Source organism: Acipenser ruthenus, chromosome 53 (assembly GCF_902713425.1).
Source record: "Acipenser ruthenus chromosome 53, fAciRut3.2 maternal haplotype, whole genome shotgun sequence".
Lineage (NCBI taxonomy): Eukaryota > Metazoa > Chordata > Actinopteri > Acipenseriformes > Acipenseridae > Acipenser > Acipenser ruthenus.
The window spans coordinates 8,139,332-8,149,331 of record NC_081241.1 but is presented as its reverse complement, the minus strand read 5'-3'; the positions used below and the strand labels follow the sequence as shown (position 1 = coordinate 8,149,331).

At 40.2% G+C, this 10,000-nt stretch overlaps 1 protein-coding gene and 1 non-coding gene across 2 annotated transcripts; one reads left to right on the top strand and one right to left on the bottom strand.

The window, feature by feature from the left end:
* The first annotated feature begins 746 nt into the window (after positions 1 to 746).
* LOC131723169 (piggyBac transposable element-derived protein 4-like) lies at positions 747 to 5,893 on the top strand. The gene is made up of 2 exons (XM_059016649.1): positions 747 to 1,067; positions 1,773 to 5,893. Exons 1-2 carry the CDS (start codon positions 892 to 894, stop codon positions 3,493 to 3,495), a joined length of 1,899 nt encoding a protein of 632 aa, XP_058872632.1. The 5' UTR covers positions 747 to 891; the 3' UTR covers positions 3,496 to 5,893.
* Positions 5,894 to 9,163: 3,270 nt separating this feature from the next.
* LOC117968800 (5S ribosomal RNA) lies at positions 9,164 to 9,282 on the bottom strand. The gene has a single exon (XR_009320176.1). It is a non-coding gene; the product is annotated as a 5S ribosomal RNA (ribosomal RNA).
* Positions 9,283 to 10,000: the final 718 nt, after the last annotated feature.

Sequence of the window (10,000 nt, the reverse complement as noted above, 5' to 3'; positions counted from 1 at the left end):
TGCTGGTATAACTTGTAGGAAGTACTTTTTTAATCTTTAGCTGTGCAAATGGCATTTGAAGTATTGAAAAATAAATGTATATATTACCATATTTTCCTTTGTGAGAATGTAGGTGGAAAATTGTAAACTTTTAATAAACTGATTATAATATATGCCAGCCAATCATACCCATTTTTAGAATCCCTTATAACATATTCACAAGCACATAATACATCAAACTAATGAATTTAATAAAGATGCTGTATTGATTTTTTTTCATTTTTTTAGGAAGTGAAGGGCCAATACTAAAAGAGAGAAGGGCAGCACATTCAACACAAAACACACAAGTTAGAGATTTTATTAATTTTTACATTAAATTTAGTTTTGAATTAACTCACACACACACTGTAAGTGTATTAAAATGAATGTATTCATACAACATGGTACTGCAATTACACATTATATTTCATAAATCATTTGTAATATTATTACAAAAGCAAAAGAGAAAAAAAAAATTGACTCAATATCAAAATCGTTGTTTTCTTACCGTCAAACAGCGAAGGAATTTTTCAAATCCGTCATTTCACCGCTGAGATATCCCCTTGGCAATGTGTCTAGAACCCCATGCTTCAAAAACCACTGCGATCGACTAGCTGTGCGTTTTGCTGCTCTGGTCTTACAACTATCTGATGACGGTAAAATCTCCCTGATCACGTTGTAGGGGAGGTCACAAGCTGTCCAATCATACCTTGACTTTGTTTGTAGCCCAATCCATTACAGAGCAATCGATGTGCAAAGTAAACAGAGCCACATCTATTGCAAGCAAGCGCGCAGCATTACGCACAACGGATCACGGTTTCTTAACATTTTCTGATCATTTTTCAATTTGTAAAATTTGTAAAATCGAACAAAATGTGGAGCAGTGTTCCAAAGCATCCCAAACGAAGTCGATTCAGTCTTTCTGAAGATTTGGAGGAGATGGATAGTAGTGAAAGTGACGGCGAAAGTGATCAACTTTCTGGGTTGGAGAGCGCTGATTCAATGTCTGAAGCAGCATTTGAAGATGGATTGGATCCTCTTCAGGATTTGTAAGTATAATGGATCCACACTACATTATATTATATTATTATTATTATTATTATTATTATTATTATTATTATGCATCATTTTCAATATGCATTTTTTACTGTAAGTATGTTATTAGAAAATGCAACCATTTGACTCTCAAGGGACACATAGAAATAACGTTTTTTTAACAATTTTTTAGCAACACCATGTCTCATCTGTGCTGTGCTGCTCTATACAGTCTCTGATCTTTACATGCAATAAAAAGATGCAAGAAATAATTGTTGCTTCCTGACCCTCTTTATTATTTTCTCATTGATGTTCACTGATTTATTGCATGGGAGTGTTTAGCAAACTTTTTTTTATAATTCCATGATTACAAGGAGTGATGTTACTCACCTAGAGACAGTGTAGGTTTTCTTAGCCTTTCAAGATAAGCTGTCTGCCTGCCCCAACAATCACTCACTCAGTTCCATTGTTTGCCAATCACAGTAAAGATGAAAGGAACTGAGGTGTTTTTAGTCTGGCAGCTTGATTTAGAGCAGCCAAGTTCTCTGCAATCTCATTATTATTAGTATTATTATTGTAGACATTTAGCAGACACCTTTATCCAGTAATCAATGTTCACCTCTCAGCAGGGCAAATACTGTGCTTGAATCTGTTGCTCATTGATATTGATAATGGAAATGTTATTCTAATTTTCAATTCATTTCACTTTTTATTTTCAGTGAGGACACTGAAGAAAACCCTCCCCTCTCAACAAGTGAGAGTTTTGATGTTTCTCAGCAGAAAAGGAGACGATCCATTCCCACCCCTCTCCCTTATATCACCTCAAGCATGCCTGCAAGACCAGTTGAGAGCAGGCGGGCAAGCACCCCCACCCCCACAACCTCAGACCCTGAGGAGAGGTGGAAATTTGTAACTGAGGACGACGTCGAACCTGTGCAGCACCGCTTCTGTCCTGCACGAGCACCTGGAGCACAACTGGATACTTCAAAAAAGTATTCCCCGCTAGACCTCTTCCAGCTTTACTTCAGCATGAACGTCGTTCAGTCTTTGTGTACAAACACAAATAAAAATGGAAAAAAGCAGCAGGCCCAGGGGAAAAAATACCAGTGGGATCCAGTTTCAATCAAGGAGCTCTACCAGTTTTTAGGAATCCTAATTTTCATGGGGCTACTGACAACTCACACCGTGAGGGATTACTGGAGTCCACGTAGGCCTTATGGAATCCCATTCTGTCACACTGTGATGTCCAGGAAGAGATATGAAGCCATCGCTTGGACTCTGCACATAAGTGACTCAGAGGAAGATAAAGAGAATGATCAGAAGAAAGGAACTCCACAACACGATCGCCTCTTCCGTCTCAGACCCCTCTTGGATTCCCTCCTCCTGTCCTGCAAGGCATACTACCACCCCCGACAGAACCTTTCAATTGATGAACGCATGGTGGCCTCAAAAGCCAGGATCGGGTTCAAGCAGTACATGAAAGCAAAGCCGATAAAATGGGGCTTCAAGCTGTTCGTGCTGGCTGATGCCCACAACGGGTACACATGTGATTTCAACATCTACACAGGAAAATCCAAATCAGATTCTGGTAAAGGACTGAGTTATGACTCCGTTATGAACCTCATAAAGGTGTCATACTTAGGCACAGGGTACCATGTGTATGTTGACAATTTCTACACCAGCACAACACTGTTTCGGGACCTTTACAAGCTCAAATTTGGAGCATGTGGGACCATTAGAGAAACTCTTCAGGGCTTCCCACAGACAAAAGAAAACGCCCTCCCTAAAAAAGCTGATAGGGGGACAATTCGCTGGATACGAAGTGACAAACTGCTGTACACCAAGTGGATGGATACACGTGAAGTGACGATGTGCAGTTCCATTCATAAAGTGTACACAGGAGACAAAGTCCAGAGACGGGTAAGGAATGAAGATGGGACTTGGGGAATGCGGAATGTTCCTGTTCCTACTCCTGTAAAGGCCTACAATCAGCACATGGGAGGAGTGGATTTGTCAGATGCCCTTATAAAATACTACAACATGGCACAGAAAACACAAAAGTGGTACAAGAAAATTTTTTATCATTTCATTGACATTGCTGTTGTCAACAGTTTTTTGCTTCATAAGGAATTGGCACAGGCTCAAACTACAAAGGCACTTTCACAGAAAACGTTTAGAGAGGAGCTATGCAAGCAGCTGGTGGACATCAGGCTTGTGGAGCAGGAGGCCAGTGTGAGTACAGGTAAACTCTGTGTCCCTGTAGCCATTACAGAGGGCAAGGAACTCGACCCCTCCATGAAGACCTCCTTCGGGCGTAGACACTGTGCTTTGTGCAATGAAGGGAAACTCAGGAACAAAACGCCCTGGAAATGCGAAGCCTGTGATGTGCCATTATGTGTCATTGTGGACAGAAACTGCTTCAAGAAATGGCACATGCGTTAGGAAAAAAAAACTTTATAGCAACTTAGGGATGTAAGTAGTTCATTTGTTCATTTTGTACAGTTCGTGGTGTTATTAGGTTTTTGTTCAGTTGTATTCATTGTTTGAAAAAGAAAATATTTGATTTGAAGTAAACACTTTTTTTTGAAAAAAAAAAAAATCTTCGTTATTTTGCTTCTTGACATTTACATACTTTCAAGTGAGTAACAAAAATACAGAATCAAGTACTGAAAATTCAGAGCTTCAGAAAAGTCTCAGTAGCAACATTCTCCTGCACAAACAGACAGTTATGTGAGAGCAATGTGCCTGACAGTTGTGGCATATGGATTGAGAGGATTTGTCATGAATACTCATCATGGATACATTTCGGGCACCACAAAGCTCTCCAAAAAGGCCACCTTTTGAATGAAATATTGGACAAAAAAAAAAAAGAGGATTACAAAAACCTAATTCATGTGGCAATGGATAGCATGTGAGGTGCCAGAAGTTCACATCCCTTTTAGAACTTGCTCAAGAAACTAGTGTATCACTGGACATAAAGATTTACACAATGTTCATTTTTGGAGAGGTTTGGAGAGGTTTGTAAAAACTCCTGTAGAATTTGATCCCTTTGTTCAAACAGTTCCAAATTTACCCAGTATAGTAGACAAGTTGGTGAAGCACTGGAAAAAAATCTGGCTCTTTTCATATGCTCCAAGTTGAAAAAATACTATAGAACATAAAAAAATGAAAAGCGTTTGTTGTTTTTTTATGTATTTTTTCTGGATATCTCCTTCCAGTGTGGTACTGAGTAAGACTTTTATCACACCTGAGGTTTTAGTCCTGATGCCCAAGGGGTTACCTTGAATTCAAGCCCTGAACCATGCCTGTGCTGTCTATACTTTAGAAGATATTGTGATTTATTTAAGGGCACAGCCCCCCAGGCGGAAATTGCCTGTGAGGGGCTGGGGTTTTAACAAGTTAAATGCAGATTCAGTGCAGACTCTGACCAGTTTAACCAATGATCTTTTAAGAATGAGCTCTGTGAACGCACGCATTGGATAAATCGGTCAGAGTCTGCACAGAATCTGCTCTGAATGATCCCCGTGAACGCACCCAAAAATCTCCTATCAGCCGCACACACGCCGTTGCACAGCTGTGAAAACATTTTGTAAACTAGTCTCAAGTATGCTACCCCCGTTTGTAGTTATTTTTTTGACTTACTGAAATACCGGGCTGCATTAGGAAATGCATCACAGCGTCTTTCAATATGGAGAGTGCTGAATTAACGTCATTGTGTTTAAATGCATTAATCAACCTCCCACAAAACTATGTTATTAATGAGGAAATAAATGATTGACACAACATTATATGTTGTTGATGACATTAAGATCATAATCCCATCATGATGAGATATATTATATATTTTATGTGAAAGCATATAGAAAACTGTATATTTTGTGATTTTCCCTGTATTTTAAACACAATATTAATAAAAAATACAGTCACAAAACACAAATTACAAAATACAATCACAACTCTAAGTCGCCCTGGGTAAGGGTGTCTGCTAAGAAAATAAATAATATGAGCTCCCCAGTGTCCCAATGAGGAAATCCCCAGCCAGATCCTTAAAAGCACACCTCACCTGCGAGAGCTACCCAACTGGAAACTTTACATCGATTGCTTACAAATGTAGCAGCACTTGTAACTTTTGGCAGAAACGACAATAAGAAGAAGGGAGTTCCCATACGAGACCAGTATGTTTGTGTTACCATGTAGACATAACAATGCAAGTCTAATATTGACCAGACTGCACCCAGCTCCCTCCAGACCCTCATCTCTCCCTACACCCCCACTCGACCTCTCCGCTCCTCCTGCACTAAAAGACTGGCTCTACCTCCTTTACGCTCCCCTGCCTCCAGAGCCCGCTCCTTCTCCACCCTCTCTCCGCAGTGGTGGAACGACCTTCCTACAGATGTCAGGACTGCCCAATCCCTGACCACATTCCGGCTCCTCCTCAAGACTCACCTCTTCAGACAGCACCTATAGAACTCCTCTGTTTTTTTCCCTCTGATCACTTTATCACCTTCCTTAATGCGATTTACTTGCTCTTATCTGCCCCTATTTTACTGCATTTAATCCTGTACTTTAGAGTACTGTAATCTGTCAAGTGTTATTTAATCTGTAGTATTTTGTATTTAATTATATCCTGATGTAACTATCACTGACACTGTTATCTGCTCTGATATTGAATCGTATTTTGTCACACTTGTACTTGCTTGAACCAAAGTCATTGTATTTATCTTGCTCTTAATTATATTAATACTTGTACTGTGATTCTTGAAATGTATTTTTGTTTATGACTGTAAGTCGTCCTGGATAAGGGCGTCTGCTAAGAAATAAATAATAATAATAATAATATTATTTTGCAGTGAATGCAGGGAGAGGGCTGCCTGTATGAACAGAGACTTGCATGTTTCAAACATCCATTTGAAGCCCCCCAGGTTTGTTATTATTATTAGTTAGTCCTGCTATCGTGCATTGTTTCCAGGACAACAGTTTACACGCTTAAAATATTTTGATTTATTAGTGACGTAATAAACAGGACAGAGGGTCATATTTGCTAATCCATATCGACCAGATGCTGAAATCCATTGAGAATAATGACCACACAACTTTTCAGCATTTTTGGAGGGTTATTAATTTATCATCTTTAGGTCTAACAGAATGGAAGTTGGTACAGACTACCCTTGTGTACAGTAGATTGTGCATACCGAATCTCTGACCTGTAGCTTCAATGGTTTGGCTGTAGGACCCTCCCATAGAACCTGGAAAAAAAACTCTTATGAAATACTACTCGTTTTCTACCTTCTTTACCCTAATTCAGCAACCCCTTGGCATAGAAACACCATTCAAAGTGTTCTGACATCAGAGTGATGCTCTGAATACGTGTGCCAGATATCAGAAAGATCAATACTGTAATACAAATGTTATCCCAAAAAAAATTGGAAAATACAGACTACTTTGTTAGGCTTCAAAACACTATCTATGTATGGTTGCTGAGAGGGTTCTGGACGGTCTAGAAAGCTCAGCAAAGAACCTCTCTTTTATCTGGATGTCAGATTCCAAATATGTCTAATAAGGGTCTGCAAATTTTGGTTCTCTTGCAGCGCCCCCTTGAGTTTGGGGTTTTCTCAATTTTTGACAATCTGTGAAGTATTTTCAATGAAATGTGCGTATTAGAAGATTTACAATCTAAAGTGTTTAGTACCCACTAGTGAGCAGGCACTAAGCCATCGGTGGAAAAATAAGCCGTTGACCAACAGCTTCCAGTTGTCCTGGGAGAGGCTTGGTTTTAACACCTTTTCTTGGTGGTTGCTCTCCTGGGTGGAGGAATGTTGTCTTTTGTGTGTAATGTTTTGATGGAACTGGTGGCAACTTATTGGTCATGTTACGCTTGTCTTCCAATGCTAAGGCCAAACAATGCAGCACCTGGTCATGGTGCCAAGTAAACAGTCCTTGGCTAAGAGTCACCTTACATCCTGTCAAAATGTGCCTTAATGTTGCAGGTGATGAACACAAAGGACATGAGGGATCCTCTCCTACCCAGAGGTTTAGGTTCTGTGGTGATGGGAGAACATCATATGTTGACCTGATGAGGAAATTGATCCTGCTCTGTTCCATTGACCATAGGTCTTGCCAGCCAATCTTGCGTTGTTCCACACTCTCCCATCTCATCCATTCTCCCTGCTTGGCCTGGGAAACGGCCTTTACGCACCTCATCCTCTCCTCCTGTTTTTGCACCTCGTTGACCACCAGCTTTCTCTGTTGAGCTGAGGCTGCCTTGTGCCATGTAGGAGGAGCTGAACTGAGACCAAGAACCCATCTTCTGTGCTGAACTTGCCCCATGATATCATCGATTCGAAGGGCAGCCTTTGCATGATAAGCAGAAAACATCTGTTTATTAGACTGGTTAGGATTTACAGATGTAGCTTAGTACTGTATTATTCGTTTGTCCCTTAATTAGCCTGTCTGTTTCCTAGACAGAACAAGATTAGGCACATCCAACAGGACCACACACAACAGCGGCGGGAGGGAGGGGCTAGCGGGGGCTTAAGCACCCCCTGAAAAAGGCTGAGCCCCCCCTATGCACCCCCAAACCCCCAGTAATTTTATGATGAAAAATATTTATGGAAAAAAAAATATATATGAAGGCATCGGACTGACTTATATGTAACAAAACTAAACTATGAAATCATATTTTTCATTTAAGTAAGTGATGATGACCGTTGACCTTTGCTGCTTGTTGTGTGTGATTTGATTGGTTGGTTCATTGCAAGTGTGATTGCATGTGCGTGATAACGTTAAGGTTAGTCTAGCAGTTTCGAAGTGTCGAATCGATTCGGTGTAAAACAATAAGTTCGTAGGTTCTAGAGATCAGTTCCAGAAGGACCAAAGAATTGGACATGAATGCAGTGATTGACCGCTTCACTGCAAATCACAACAACAGGGGGATTGTTCTCCTGTGACTGGTGAGTACAGTACAGCAATCTTTGTTGATATGCTGGTTTAAATGACTTTGTTTGCGTAGGTTGATCATACCGTCAGCATTTAACCTATGTGTGTGTGAGTTCAGTGTTCTGGGAGGAGGGGGATGGATTATGTTTTGTAAGAGTACAAAAAGAAAACTTATAGGCCAGTAAATCCACAGATACTTTCTGTGGTAAATATGATTTGGATAGTGATTGTTTGTTCGTGCTTGTTGTCGTAAACTTTTTGTATGCATTTGATTTGTTCATTCTAAATTCACGGAATTAATTGTGCTGGCGTTGTTGTATAACGTTAAACATTTAGTAACGTGCATTTCAATTATGTAGCCTATTAGCCCGGGATCATTGAATCTCGTTTTTCTGTAGAAGTATTATTTGTTATTGTTTGTTGCGTCAAAATTCTTTAGCACCTGCTATAAACAATCCAGCTCCACCCCCCCGTAGCTCCCCCAATCACAATTCTCTGGCGCCGCTGATGACCACACACACACACAGCTACTCCTACCGTTGTGCACAGCATCATTACTGTAATAACTTCAGTATTCCAAAAGATCATTAAATACAACGATAAAACAAAACAAAAACCTCGAAATTAAACCTAACACACGTGATCCATGCAGAAACCCTTACTCTTGAAGAAATGTGAGCCATGAAGTAAAATACAGGGAAACAGGACCTCCCTGCACAGGTTATGTAAATGTCCAGTTTCAATCCAGCGAGGGGCGGGAGTTTTCAAGCAGCACTACACTCACGCACAGGACAACAAATTGACAGCTCTCCCAGAAGCTCCCAGCAGGGGGCATGTTCAATACTGTATTATTATTAGATAATAATAATAATAATAATAATAATAATAATAATAATAATAATAATAATATCTCTGTATGCATGCCAGTGTCCCCATACATCTTTTTTATTCTATTTTATTTTATGTACTGTTTTTAACTTTCTGGGTCACATTTCGTCACGAATTGAGGAATTAAGAATGGTGTGTGCAACATATTAAACTATCAGATTTGTTCCTGTGTGGAATGGAACAATAAAAAAACAAAAAATGAAAACGATGTTTATCTTTACAGCTTCCAGGTTAGTAACATAAATAACAAGGGAAATAGCGCCCCCTGTCAAGCTGCAGAAAGAAAAGCTTACAGCACCTGGTATTCCCAGGCGGTCTCCCATCCAAGTACTAACCAGGCCCGACCTTGCTTAGCTTCCGAGATCAGACGAGATCGGGCGTTCTCAAGGTGGTATGGCCGTAAGCGAATGACTCTCTTGGTTTATCTCTTTCATAGTATTAGGTTAATATCATTCATGCAGTGACAGGTTGGGGGAGTGATTTCCAGATCTCTCATTTGTCACAAACAGTAACACTTAAGCAGCTCTGGGCTGCGCATGTGCGGGCCAATAGCAAGGCTCATGCATGGTAATACGTGTTACTAGAAGGGAGAGCTAGCCTTGAGCTTTGCAGCATAAAACAATACATTTGAATGGTCTTTATGCGAAAGAGCTATTCGTCCAACATTGTGCCCCACACCCACCTTTTTATACTCGATGGCACCTCTGATTTGAAGCAGAGAATGTACAAAAGACACATTGGGCAAACATTTGTTTCCATTTTTGAATTTCATTCACGCAGACGTGTATGCTTTTCTACACATCCATCCCTTTTGTGGAACAACTCACATGTCGCAAATGCGGGAATCTCGTCTGTGTCGTTTCTGGGAGTGGGGGGCTGCGTTCGCGCTCTCCCCTGGTGTTATAGTCCAAGTTAAAAACACAGCTATTGAAAGCAATTAGCGATTCTTCTCTATATCTCCAGCAGGTGGCTCTGTCAGACTGGGAATGAGATGTTGTTTCTTCTTTCAGAGTGTATAATGTTCTAGAAAGTACCTCAGTGTTTTATATACATGTATTGTGAAGTGTTTCATATTGAGAAGACAAAGTAACGAGTCAGCGGCACGTGTATCAAAGTTACAAAG

Coding starts and splice junctions, on each gene's coding strand:
- LOC131723169 (XM_059016649.1), top strand. CDS start 892: ATGTGGAGCAGTGTTCCAAAGCATCCCAAACGAAGTCGATTCAGTCTT. Junction 1,068..1,772: donor TTGGATCCTCTTCAGGATTT/GTAAGTATAATG, acceptor TTTTATTTTCAG/TGAGGACACTGAAGAAAACC.